The following is a 14,370-nucleotide window of genomic DNA, read 5'->3' as shown; positions in this document are numbered from 1 at the left end:
ATTACTGTTTTTATAGTAGAGGGTTCCATAGTGTGACTGCTCTTACAGTAGAGGGTCCATAGTGTGACTGATCTTACAGTAGAGAGCTCCATAGTATTACTGTTTTTATAGTAGAGGGCTCCATAGTGTGACTGCTCTTACAGTAGAGGTTCCATAGTGTGACTGCTCTTACAGTAGAGAGCTCCATAGTATTACTGTTTTTATAGTAGAGGGTTCCATAGTGTGACTGCTCTTACAGTAGAGGGTCCATAGTGTGACTGCTCTTACAGTAGAGGCTCCATAGTGTGACTGCTCTTACTGTAGAGGTTCCATAGTGTGACTGCTCTTACAGTAGAGAGCTCCATAGTATTACTGTTTTTATAGTAGAGGGTTCCATAGTGTGACTGCTCTTACAGTAGAGGTTTCATAGTGTGACTGATCTTACAGTAGAGGTTCTATAGTGTGACCGCTCATACAGTAGAGGTTCCATAGTGTGACTGCTCTTACAGTAGAGTTCCATAGTGTGACTGATCTTACAGTAGAGGTTCCATAGTGTGACTGCTCTTACAGTAGAGGGTCCATAGTGTGACTGATCTTACAGTAGAGGCTCCATAGTGTGACTGCTCTTACAGTAGAGAGCTCCATAGTATTACTGTTTTTATAGTAGGGGGTTCCATAGTGTGACTGCTCTTACAGTAGAGGTTTCATAGTGTGACTGATCTTACAGTAGAGGTTCTATAGTGTGACTGCTCTTACAGTAGAGGTTCCATAGTGTGACTGCTCTTACAGTAGAGGTTCCATAGTGTGACTGCTCTTACAGTAGAGGTTCCATAGTGTGACTGCTCTTACAGTAGAGGGTTCCATAGTGTGACTGATCTTACAGTAGAGGCTCCATAGTGTGACTGATCTTACAGTAGAGGTTCCATAGTGTGACTGCTCTTACAGTAGAGGTTCCATAGTGTGACTGCTCTTACAGTAGAGGTTCCATAGTGTGACTGCTCTTACAGTAGAGGTTCCATAGTGTGACTGCTCTTACAGTAGAGGGTTCCATAGTGTGACTGATCTTACAGTAGAGGGTCCATAGTGTGACTGATCTTACAGTAGAGGCTCCATAGTGTGACTGATCTTACAGTAGAGGTTCCATAGTGTGACTGCTCTTACAGTAGAGTTCCATAGTGTGACTGATCTTACAGTAGAGGCTCCATAGTGTGACTGCTCTTACAGTAGTGGTTCCATAGTGTGACTGCTCTTACAGTAGAGGTTCCATAGTGTGACTGCTCTTACAGTAGAGAGCTCCATAGTATTACTGTTTTTATAGTAGAGGGTTCCATAGTGTGACTGCTCTTACAGTAGAGGTTTCATAGTGTGACTGATCTTACAGTAGAGGTTCTATAGTGTGACCGCTCATACAGTAGAGGTTCCATAGTGTGACTGCTCTTACAGTAGAGTTCCATAGTGTGACTGATCTTACAGTAGAGGTTCCATAGTGTGACTGCTCTTACAGTAGAGGGTCCATAGTGTGACTGATCTTACAGTAGAGGCTCCATAGTGTGACTGCTCTTACAGTAGAGAGCTCCATAGTATTACTGTTTTTATAGTAGGGGGTTCCATAGTGTGACTGCTCTTACAGTAGAGGTTTCATAGTGTGACTGATCTTACAGTAGAGGTTCTATAGTGTGACTGCTCTTACAGTAGAGGTTCCATAGTGTGACTGCTCTTACAGTAGAGGTTCCATAGTGTGACTGCTCTTACAGTAGAGGTTCCATAGTGTGACTGCTCTTACAGTAGAGGGTTCCATAGTGTGACTGATCTTACAGTAGAGGCTCCATAGTGTGACTGATCTTACAGTAGAGGTTCCATAGTGTGACTGCTCTTACAGTAGAGGTTCCATAGTGTGACTGCTCTTACAGTAGAGGTTCCATAGTGTGACTGCTCTTACAGTAGAGGTTCCATAGTGTGACTGCTCTTACAGTAGAGGGTTCCATAGTGTGACTGATCTTACAGTAGAGGGTCCATAGTGTGACTGATCTTACAGTAGAGGCTCCATAGTGTGACTGATCTTACAGTAGAGGTTCCATAGTGTGACTGCTCTTACAGTAGAGTTCCATAGTGTGACTGATCTTACAGTAGAGGCTCCATAGTGTGACTGCTCTTACAGTAGTGGTTCCATAGTGTGACTGCTCTTACAGTAGAGGTTCCATAGTGTGACTGCTCTTACAGTAGAGAGCTCCATAGTATTACTGTTTTTATAGTAGAGGGCTCCATAGTGTGACTGCTCTTACAATAAAGAATCCCCTTCTATGTTTGTGTAGAAACCTCCTCTCCTGTAGATGTAGTGATCGCCGCCTTGTTATAGTTCCAGTCCTGGGTGTAAATAGATGATGAGATGTCTCTGTATTGTCCTCTGATATGTTTATACATAGTTATTGGGTCACTCCTAAGTCGTCTTTTTTCTAAACTTAATAATCTTAATTTTCTTCATATTTCTGGGTACAGTAGTCCGCCCATTCATCTATTACCATGGTTGCCGCTTTTGAACCCGCTGCAGCTCTGCTATGTCTTTCTTCTGCACTGGTGACCAAAGCTGTACACCATTTCCCATGTGAGGTCTGACTAGTGATCTATAAAGTGGTAGAACCATATTCTCGTCATGTGCATTTTTGCCACTTTTGATGCACCCCGTGGTCTTCTTTCCCTTGGCAGCAGCCGGCCGTTAGAGAATCGTTCTGTGGATTATAGAAATACACGTCCTACTTTCTAGTCTGTTCTACAGATGCCCGATCTCTGGGGGCTCTGGGCCATGACTACACAAGTGATGTCACCACCAGTCACACAGCCTGAAGATGAGTCCCTCTGCTGGATCATAATGTTGGGGTAACGCAGTTGAGCCCGTATCACCAGCTGCACCAACATCGGATGCCAATGCCAGTATTTTTGGACTCGTACTGGAAAATCCTTATTCCGGCTAAAATACACGACTTGTCGCGTCGCCATTTTTGGGCTGTTCGTAAATGTCATCTTTCTCCATCTAAGCCCAGAAACCTTTCGGCCTCGCAGGTCAAAAAGTGCTGGTAAACTTTTGAACTCCAACCTTTTTCAAATTAAGGACATGTGTACAGACCACCGTAGCTCCCCGGCCCATCGTGTAGCGCGGTGGACTCACAAGTGTTGGAATTTGTAATCAAGGGTCAAGGTTTTTGCAGGCAACTTTCTTGGTTATGTGATAATATATTCCATATGATGCCTTCCATATCCTCCGAGTCCGGGCTCCAGTCCTGGGACATCGGTGGGGTTGTTATCTACAACATTAACGACGGGCTGCGAACTCCGAGATCTCGATAAGAAGGTTTTGTAATATGTAGAGTAAATGAAGAGATGGCTTTAACCCTAAACGGGAGCTGGGCCGTCCTACTCAAAAATGACAATTCCCGTTGAATCTTTTCCCAGTTGCTTTTATAGCGGCCTCATATTCTTCTTCGCGATACAGATTGCAATAACGTACATCCGTCTTTTCATAGGTTCACATCCTCCGGGGCTAATTTCCTTGGAAGCTCATTGACCCATCCGTATGTTTTTGTACTTTAAGTGGTTACAGAGTGACACATTTTTGAGACCTTTTATGAAAGTTTTTTTTAATTTCAAACAGAATGTCACTATTTTGACAGCACAATGGCCAGAGATGTATTTTAAAGCTTCTTGGCCCAGATACAAAATGTATACTGACCCCTCCCCCACCCCATCACCATTTATAGGACTTATTTCATCTTATGTAGTAAAGAAATCTTTGATGTCACGATACCAGAATTTGGACTTCGATACAGATACTTTGTGTAGTATTGCGGTTCTCGATACCAAAACGATACTTTGCCAACAGTAATAAAAAGTTCTTCCATTTTCTGATGTGAGGCGCGAGGTGTGATGAATTGTGACCCTCCATGTGCCTCACATTAATTAACCCCATCATGTTCATCAGTGTCATAATTAACAACATTGGGTTAATGTGTGAGGCATATGACGGGGTTAATGACTATTAATGTGAGGCACGTGGAGGTTCAAAATTCATCATCACACCTCGCGCCCCACATTATTAAGTGAAGGAAAGCAGATTTTATTTTATAACAGCGTAAACATCATAAATTACCCTATAAATTTGTTATTACGGTCGCGACGATACCGAATATATGTATATTTTATGTATTGAGACTTTTATTTTAATGTTTATTGTAAAAAAAAAAGTGTGTATTTTTTTTTATTTAACATTACATTATTTTATTTTTTTACAATTTTATTTTTAAACTTTAATGTACTGTCATGTATGTATATACTAATAGTACACTGACATATTTCTATATACTGATAGTACACTGACCTATTTCTATATACTGATAGTACACAGGCAGTTGTTAGGACAGACCTAAGTACACCCTAACAGGAAATATGGTCAGACAGCCCTGGGGTCCTTCAATGGACCCTGGGCTGTCTGCCCATATATGGTATGTCCCTCAGTCGCGTCACGGGGATTCTCCTTTGCGTTTTCCCCTTGAATGCTGCGGTCAGCTTTGATCGCAGCATTCAAGGGAATAGCGGCGGAGATGAAAGTTTTCTCTGATCTCTGCCGTTAGAGCGGGGCTGTGGCTGTGTAATACACTCCTAACAAGTGTGCGCGTGCGGTCAGCATGAGGTGATCACATCTGCCGGCCGCGTCACATCATGCTGACCGCACACTTGTCAGGAGCTTAGTATCGAAATACATGAATTAACGGTATTGAACCGTTTGAGGGTGTACGGCATCGAAATAGTATCGAACTTTCGACGCATCATGCAACCCTACTACATAACATCACAATTGATAACAGCGCAATAAACAAATTTGACAACCAATTTTCTAAAGACAGAAGAGTCTCATCACAGTTGTCACTTCCCTTCCCCCACTTCTTTTGCAGAATATTTTAAAAAACATTTCTTTACTATTCACGTTATTGTAACAGTCATGTGACTATTATTTGTGACTGCAGTTTCCCTATTAGTACTTTGTTAAATCTATCTGGAGCATGGTGAGCACTGATTCCTTGTCACACTAGGTTCCAAATTTACATGAAGTTTCTATGTTCTCCCCGTTGGTTCCCTCCGCACTCCATCTTGAGCACGGTGATTGTAACCAATTTTTTTTAATTTGCACAAACAAATCATTTTGCTGGTCAAGCTTTCAAGAGATGCGTTCCCTTTATGGGGTCTAATAGAACAAATGAATGAGCTGCAATACCAGACATGGCCCATGGACAAAAGTGGCGCTGTTTCTGGAAAAAAAAAAAAAAAAAGCTGCCCTTTTTTCTAATCGTATAAATCCTTTTAAGGATATTTCTGAAATGTTGGATACATGGTTTCTCTATTTCACAAAGGATTCAACTAGGAAACCGTGTTATTGGAAAAAAAAATACAATTTGGAATAAAAATAGGTTTTGCATAAAGTGTGCGGAGATAGGTAAAAATCTGCCCAGGGTGGGTGTGTAATAAAACAATAAAAAAAACATTACCGGAAAAGAGTTCCAGCGCAGCCGCTTCTCTTTGTTGACAGTGTTCTACCGATGACTTTGCCAAATACCCATGTGGTCGCTGCAGCCAATCACTGGCCTCGGTGGTATACGGCATGAGACAGGCACATCATCGCTGCAGCACTGTCCACAAAGAGGTGGGGCCACCGGAACTGCTTTGCCGAACCCAGGGGGATTTGTAAGGTGAGTAATGGGTTTTTTGATGTCTTAGGGCATTTCGCCCCCTTTGGCCAGATTTTTGCCTATCTTTGAAAATTCCTTTAAGTAAAATTGGCACAAATTTGCATCTGCTCATAACAGGCATAGATTTTATTTTATGAATAAATGCGCCAAATTTATTCGGATTTATTTCCAATAAATTTGGCGCAAAACACTCAAACCATCTCCTCTACTTAGACCGGTGTAAGAGACGCCAATCTTCGTAAATTTGGGCCGATGTGTTGAGTGATATTCAGTTTTTCTTCTTTCGGTGTCTAATAAAAACCTCCATGTTTTTGTCATTTTTCCCTTTACCTCGGAGGGGTGTCGGGCGCGGGTCACTCATGTCTGTTCTGAACCGGCCTGAAGCCGTAATCTGGATGCCGCCAGCGCTGCCTGTTAAATTGCTGCCTCATATTCTTTTGTTCAACCTTCATTACTGCTGGAGATATATATTATTTTTTTTCTCGGAAGACATAAAGATGACATTTTTAATATGCAGAAATAAAATAGTGACAAGGAGAAGAATATTCTGGGTCAATAAGCTTTTTCTTGTAGTCGGTTATCAGAGTTTTCTGCTCTGGGTATTTTAATTGAAGATTAAATACTGTTAAAGAGTTTGTACAAATTTAGGTAGTGTATATTTTAAGTATTAAAATTGGACTTAATAAAAGGTCTGGATTGTAGAACTTGTACTTTAATTTTTTCCTTTTGTTGGTATAACCAGGCGTTTAACTAGACGTAACCTCTTCATTAGGACGCAGCGGACCCGGACTCTTCCGATGCCAGCTTTATATTAATGACGATTTCTCAGAAGCTTTATGTAAAATAAATGCCGCCTTACAAAGCAGAGATAAATTATACTCTCAGGTCCTCTCCTTGTTTCCTATTACTCCGTTTTTTTTTTTTTTGTTTTGTTTTTTTTTTGTGTTTTTTTTTTTGTTTTTTTTTTTTTGTGTTTTTTTTTTTTTGTGTTTTTTTTTTTTTTAAATATTTAGAAATTTATCATAGGTTGTTCTGCATAACTGGGACTTCATCATCAAGAAGTATTTATTGGGTGTGGGTATTTGAAGATGGACTGTTTTAATATAATTATATATTTTACTTTATTTAGTCATCTATATTTTTTTTTTTTTTATCTATTATAATTTCTTTTAAAGAAATTTTTGTTTCTTGTTAATTTTGTAATTTTTTATTTTCATTATTGTTCATTTTAATTTTTGTCATTTTATTTAAAGTTTTAATTTTAAAATAAAGAACAAGAAAAATGTATCCATTAAAAGCAGGAAATTAGAATTATTTGTTGTTCAATAATTATTGTTTTTTAAAAAAATATTATAATTTTGGCGCAAACGGTAATTTTTTTTTTTATATAACACTCTTCAACAAACTTTATTTTGCCAACTCCAAAAATCCTTTTTTTTATCCAACTGTAAATTGTAGTGATTTAGTTTAAGGTCCGTGACCTCCAGTTATCTAGGAAAAAAGAATATGACGATTGCTTTATTTCGCCTTCTGCCGTACGTCCGCCTTGTGGTTTTGCTAAAGAGTCTAATTTATTTTTTAACTTGTTTATATGTTTTTTTGGCTGGTTACATTATACCGGCCTAATTTAATTTCCTGACTTCCTAAGAAGCTCGGCCCCCGTTCCATTCACTCTGCTATATGGTTTATATTTTTCCGCAAACAGGCCGAACCGATTATGTGCAACTCAATCACACTCCGGCTCTGTGGGGGATTCATCAAATCTGATGCATCATACAATCCCATTATACTTGGTCGAAATCTACAGCCCACGAAATTCTTACCTGCGGTCTAGAAAGTGCTACATAACGGAGCGTATGAGTATTAATTAAAGGAATTAGAGTAATATTCTGTTTTGTAATACTAAAGTATCTCCTTCTCACGTCGATGTCGATCTGTTGGGTCCTCCATGAACTTTTTAGTTTGTTTTTTTTAACTTTTTTTGCAAATCTGTCAGACCGAGAAACGGCTTTGTTTTCCACATTCTCAGCGTTTATTGATTGGTTGCTATGGTAAACAGAGCTCTATGTTGCTATGGTAAACAGAGCTCTATGTTGCTATGGTAAACAGAGCTCTATGTTGCTATGGTAAACAGCTCTATGTTGCTATGGTAAACAGAGCTCTATGTTGCTATGGTAAACAGAGCTCTGTTTCTATGGTAAACAGAGCTCTGTTTCTATGGTAAACAGAGCTCTATGTTGCTATGGTAAACAGAGCTCTATGTTGCTATGGGCAACCAGGCCAGTTTTTCTGTTTGACAGTTTTGATAAATGAGGCCCTACGGACTATTTTTTGCTTCTGTAGACTGCTGTTGGGTTTTTCATTCATTCAGCCGTTTCTTGTGGCTACTAAGTGGTTTTTATTCTGCTCCTATTACATTGAATTGCTGACTTTTGCTGAAAAAATAAATGATTCTAGTAATACATAAGCTGAGCGCCGTGTCCGTAGAAACACATTACCTAGAACTACTCCACTCATCGTGGTAATACCTCCCGGCATATCATATGACGGCTACAAATCTTTGCCCTGGTTTTTAGCTCGGAGTAACCGAGGATGGGTTTTCTGAGCTGACCATTAATCATCACTCCCTCGTCTACATATTTTCCAGCCATGTAAAATATTCAGTAACTTCTTACCTTTCAAATGAAAAACGTGCAGCGCCAAAATATACAATGTTAACACCTTTTCTCCATCGTGATTTACTTGACAGCGCGGTGATAGAAATTGTTCCTATACATAACGTTTTTCCTTGTTGTGAACTTTGCGAAAGATCCTTCTGAAGCGGCGCCATGTTCCATATAAAACGACCGTTTTAGTAGTCATTTTTCTTTTTTTTTTGCAAATCAATTGAATTAATTATAATTTTTTTATTTCTGATCTCGGACTACTTGAGATATTCAGATCCTGACCATGGCATTATACGCCTGTTCATGGTCACATAGTCAGGCTAGGGCTTCAATGTATTGCCCGCGAGTAGTATAAGGGTATGTTCACACGCACTGTTTTCAGGCGTATTTCGGGGGAATTTACGCCTCGAAAAACGCCTGAAAAAATGGAAGCTGAAAGCCTACAAACATCTGCCAATTGAAATCAATGGGAAAAACAGCATTTAGTTCATACGGGGCGTCTTTTTACGGCTCTGTTTTAAAAAAACGGAGCGTAAAAAGACGCTCCGTAAAAAGAAGTAGCATGTCACTTCTTGAGGTGCTTTTTGGAGCTGATTTTCCATTGAACACTATGAAAAACACCTCAAAAAACGCCTGAAAAGAAGCTCAATTTCATTTTCAGCTTCAAAAACGCCTGAAAATCAGAGGCTGTTTTCTCTGAAATCAGCTCTGTATTTTCAGACGTTTTTTGTTAAGCATGTGATCATACCCTTCTAGTTGCGGTATTTTACAATGATGGCTATACTGTGTTGCCGTGGAACCCTAGCCTTTAATGGGTTCTCTGCTTTGGACAATCCCAACTTGTTTTTAGGGTCTCTTGACAATAAGCTGTACTCACAGATTAGGTGGTGGGTAAAATACCCGTTCCAAACAGGACGCAACCAGGTCAGAGAATGCTGTTGATGGGAAGTGCCCAGGTGTGTTTAAATAATGATAGCCACTCCCACTTACCTTGAGGGGAGTGGTGTGTTGGGCATGGAAGTAAATGTGTAATAATAATAAATAAATAATAAAGTACTGTGTATAGTGCACATGTGAGGTATAGGGGACATGACTAAGTGTAGTGTGTAGAAATCAGGGCTGTGAGTGAAACAAAAAAAAAAAGTGAGTGTAGAGTGTAAAACATGGAGGCATAGTGTTTGGATAGTGAGGCACAGCATATATCGCCGAATAGCAGCCTATTTATAACGCCCATACTGTAAAGAGCGGGCTGCCCTGCATGCAGTGCCAAACATCCGCACACCAGGCTATCCCAGCATCATAAGACCCGGGCGCGTCCTGAAAAAAAGTATGTACAATGTAAGTGGGAGTGGGAGTGGCTATCATTATTTAAACACACCTGGGCACTTCCCATCAACAGCATTCTCTGACCTGGTTGCGTCCTGTTTGGAACGGGTATTTTACCCACCACCTAATCTGTGAGTATGGCCTTTTCTGTGGTTTTAATTACATTCTATGTCCCATTTTTTTTTTGTATTTTTTGTATATCTTGACAATAAGCTGATCACAAAGTGTCCACCTGCTGGGACCCACAGTGATCAGCTGTGATTTTCTGCAGTAAGTGTTCAGTTTCCCTGCAGCGCCCCCACAGGGGAAATGAAGTATTACACAGTGTCCATTTATCTCAATGTGTTATCTGTGTAATACAGGACAGGACAAGTCCTCCAGAGCGAGAGACGCTCTATGTAACCGCTGTCCAAGAGATGAGGATCCTGAACAGTGAACCCTCTCTATAAGGCTGGGTTCCCACGGTGCAGATTTGCTGCAGATTTTGCCTGCATTTTGTAATCCCTAAACCAGAATTGGATCCAGGAGAGCAGAGCTATAAGGCCTTTCTTTATATATTTTTTCTGTTTAGGTTCCATTTCTAGTATTGGCTTAAACGCATTCAGAATCTGCACTGTGGGAACCCATCATTAAAGGGGTTGTATAGGATTATAAAAACATGGCGTCTTTCTTCCCAAAATCGCACCACACCTGTTCCGTGGGTTGTGTTCTGGTATTGCCACTCCGCTCCATTGAAGTTAATGGGACGGCTCTGCAATACCACACATAACCTGTGGACAGGTGTGGCACTGGTTTTGAAGGAAAGCAGCCATGTTTTTGTAATCCTATACAACCCCTTTAAGTCAGAATTCTCTCAGTCGACCTCGGGTTTGCTGATCAGTGGGTTTAATATGTTTGAGTAATTGCTTAGGAATAAAAAAAAAAGTGCTTTCTGGTGGGGTGATCTTATTTTTAAGTGGTTTTCTCATCACAACAACTCTGTTCCATATGGTCTAGTAGGGAATATGGACATGACAGAGGGGGCCCCAATTCGTGACCCCTTTCGGTTAGCCAGGGCCCTTTACATAGAGCAAATCAAATTTTGGGATTTCCGGAAATTGTAAAGCAGTGCGCAGGGAAATATGTTTCCAGTAATTAATTATTTTCCAAACCGAGCACCCAGATATTGTAGAAAGCAGAATTTCCCTATTACATTCTCATACACTGTTGGGTCACATTTACTGTTCACGGTCAGCCCAGAGGAGCTCTAAAACGAACCAAATCTGCGCCAAATTTCATTAATAAGGATCGTGACTTTTTTGTGTTTTGTGGCTGAGATCATGTATTGATAGTGAGCTGTTCTTCAGGCTGGTGTCGATTGCGGTGCGCAGCCAAACTAGACACAAATTTCAACAAGTGCTGCTAAATTTTTCAGATTTTTAAAGGGTAACTTAACTTCTAAAAACCTTTTTACATGTCAGTGACTTGTCAGTGCTCGGATCCCACTGATCAAAAAGTCTGAGACCCCCACCGATCGCTAAAATGAAGCGGCAGAAGAGCTCAGTGAGCGCTGTACCTCTTCGTTTCTGATCAGCTTTCCTCGGAAAGTTGAGCGAGCGGTGTACGGACTCCTATCTATTGAGCCCTACACCGCTCCGAGGAAAGCCGATCAGAAACTAAGCGGCACGGCGCTCACCCGAGCTCTTCTGCCGCTTTGTTTTAGTGATCAGTGAGGGTATCGGTGCTCGGACACCACTGATCAAAACTTCTGACACGTCAAAAGTTAAAAAAAGTTTAGTTACACTTTAATAGGTGGCAGCTACCTATAGGGCATGCGTTTTCACTAGGTACGAGGTCAAAAAGTTCAAGAACTCAATTTTAACTCATTACAAAACTAACAAATTGCATCTTTTCCTTCGGCTAAAGCTACACCCTCAACCACATTGCTGTGATACATTATTGCATCTTGTGGTCTACTCTCTTATTTTCCTAATTTGCTACATGTGTTCCCCGAAGAGATAATTCGCAACCCAACTAGAGCTACACAATTTCTCAAAACAAAAAGGGTAAAACCCATATGTAATGACTGTGCCGGAACAAAATCTGCCCATGTAGCGGTCGTCTTATTTTCAGCTAGGAGTATCTATCTCGTTCAGCCTTCTCAGACGCGGCCAAATTATGTATTTTACCCTACAATATTTATTTCCGTTTATATCGATGAGTTTTTTGGCTAAAGGATAAAATGTAAATATTAATTTCTGTGAGACAGAGGTAACTTTTTTCTAAATGTCCCCAAGCTGGGCTGAGAATGTGTCCTGTTACCCTCTCTGCAAATTCACGCAATCCGGTTTGTCTGTGGGGCTTCCGTTTAAGATTACAAAAATATTCAAGGAGGAAAGTAGCAGTTGCATAGCAAGGACCTCTGTGCTCCGTGGCGGTGTCCAGTATCCTGTGATCATGAGCGGCCTCGAGAGGAGGCCATCCATTGCTTTACTTTAAGCCTCCATCGGAAGCCAGATGCAGAAAAAAAACTGGAAGGCAAAGAGCCAACGGGCAAAAAAAAAAAGACTGGGAAAACAGCGTTAAACTTGATGCCCTGCTCTCCCTTTGGCTGCCAATATTTCGAGAAAATGGACGGTTTAAGAGATGCCTCCTCCACCTCCCGTCCTGTTTTTGGATATAAACTGGTAGTTTTTTTTAGGCACTGCAGTGTAGGAAGTAACATGGAGCGTCAGGAGACAAAGAGGTTCCATGGCTTGTGTTTACATTGGTTTCCACGCACGGGGGTTGTTCAGGGAATGAAAACATCAGACTGAGACTTGTGCTCCGCAGGCAGTCTGGAACCGATCCAGCATTGGCTGCGGATTCTGTAGGTGTTAACCCCTGCCGTGTTTATTCCAGCAGTGAAAGGGTGAATACCAGCTGTTCCAGGGCAAAGAAATGCTGACAAGTTTACTTTGGTGAATAATGTGACGGCGTTCAGTGGTTGGTGATCCAAGTGATGGGATAAAAGAGGAAGATGTCATAGAAATGTGATTGAGAACGGCTGCCGTCTCACTATCGACCTATGATTGGAATATTATTTAATGTTATTATAGTCCTCTTGTTTTATAGACCCTTGTAATATTTTTGCTGGATTTATATATATATATATATATATATATATATAATCTACAATTTTTTTTATTTATTGAAATATTCTTTGATGACACGGGAAGAACTTTCCATCATCAGGAAATTTTCACCATTGAAAGACCGTTTGCAGATCTATTCTCCCCAACATATTCACAAATCCAAAGCTGTCCAATAAATACTCGTAACATTACATGAATGTCGAGGAAGAAGGAGCGAACCTCAACAATATGATATTTTTGGCCAAGTAGACATTTGGGGTTTTCCAGGGCCACAAACCAACGCTACACGGACAGATTGGTCTATACTTGATTGTGGTTTCTCCCTTAGTGAGTCTACGAGATGGAGGGGTACTAAAGAAGCTTGAAAGGACTGGATTGTAGGACATCTATCATTATTTATTATATATGGGTATGACATATCCCACAGACCTCTACCTAGGATGTTTTAACTTACATTGGTCTATATAGTATTCCACAACCAGGGAACCTACATAGGGCGTCCCGAGAAGACCGCTACAAGAAGAGCTGTCCCTATTACAGTACAGTTGGAGTAGTTGTAGGGGGTACCCCAGGAAGGGAAATTAATTTTAGGGACTATCTATGTTTGGACTGTGACCAGTATACCCAGTAGGACTCACTATGGACGATAGTCATCAAAGAAAAACCCGCCAGAACACGGGGAGAACGCCAAACTCCATGCAGATGTTGCAAGGCAGCAAAGGTTACTACTGGACCAATGTGTTGCACTATATTTTTGCTCAGGCCCTATGCACACGACCGTATTTTTCATCCGTAATTACAGACCCATTAATTTTTATGGGCTACTGACACCTTTCCGTATTTTTACGGATGGGTGTCCGTTCTGTAAAATATAGAACATGTCCTATACTTGTCCATAATTATGGCATAGACTCCCCATAGAAGTCTATGGGCGCTTCTGTAATTACGGACGGCTACGGATTTGTGCAGCCGTAGCCATCCGTAGTTACGGAAGCGTTGCTAGGCGACGCCAGGTTTGCAGATAGTCCACATCATTTGTGGTTTTCTTCTTTTTGCGGATCCATATATACAGATGCACTACCTACCGATGTGCGGATACCGCTCCGTATATGCGAATACGTTTTTTTGATGGCTACGGATCCGTATTTACCGATGGATGAATATACGTTAGTGTGCGTGGGTCCTCAGGCCTCGGTTTGTGTGACGTCCATCCTACGCTACACCTGGTGATAACATCTTAGGCGATAAAAATATTTCCCTAGCAACTTCTATAAGTACTACATGAAGTTGCGCTCGCATATCTTTACATTTTCTTTTGCGCAAATCCTTTTTCTCTCGCAGCCGATTTGTTTTTCACCAATTCGTCTCCCACCGTTTAAGGAGCTTAGCGAAGGTTAAACAAGGTATTAAGAAACATTAAGACATCAGAACACGCCGCATTTTCCTCTCTTTGTGCCGCGGTAAAAGCAAGCATGTGGCATCAAAGACAATCAAAGGCTCGTTTGAGAATATTAAGTATCTGTGCAGCTGTGCTGTGAAGAACCTGGGTCC

At 40.9% G+C, this 14,370-nt stretch overlaps 1 protein-coding gene across 3 annotated transcripts in view; it reads left to right on the top strand.

Annotated features, from left to right (window-relative positions):
- The window catches only part of EEFSEC (eukaryotic elongation factor, selenocysteine-tRNA specific), a 130,801-nt gene that overhangs the window by 103,275 nt on the left and 13,156 nt on the right, over positions 1–14,370 (top strand). The window contains exon 7 of one of the 3 annotated variants that reach the window (XM_075831783.1): positions 6,457–6,578. The exons of the other annotated variants lie outside the window; for them this stretch is intronic. Within the exon in view, the coding sequence (XP_075687898.1) occupies positions 6,457–6,464 (8 nt within the window). The 3' untranslated portion in view covers positions 6,465–6,578. Of the gene's footprint in view, positions 1–6,456; positions 6,579–14,370 lie in introns of those variants that run through there. 3 annotated transcript variants of the gene reach the window in all.

Source organism: Rhinoderma darwinii, chromosome 7, assembly GCF_050947455.1.
Source record: "Rhinoderma darwinii isolate aRhiDar2 chromosome 7, aRhiDar2.hap1, whole genome shotgun sequence".
NCBI classification, from domain to species: Eukaryota; Metazoa; Chordata; class Amphibia; order Anura; family Rhinodermatidae; genus Rhinoderma; species Rhinoderma darwinii.
The sequence above is the reverse complement of the archived record's forward strand: the minus strand, read 5'-3'. Positions and strand labels throughout refer to the sequence as shown.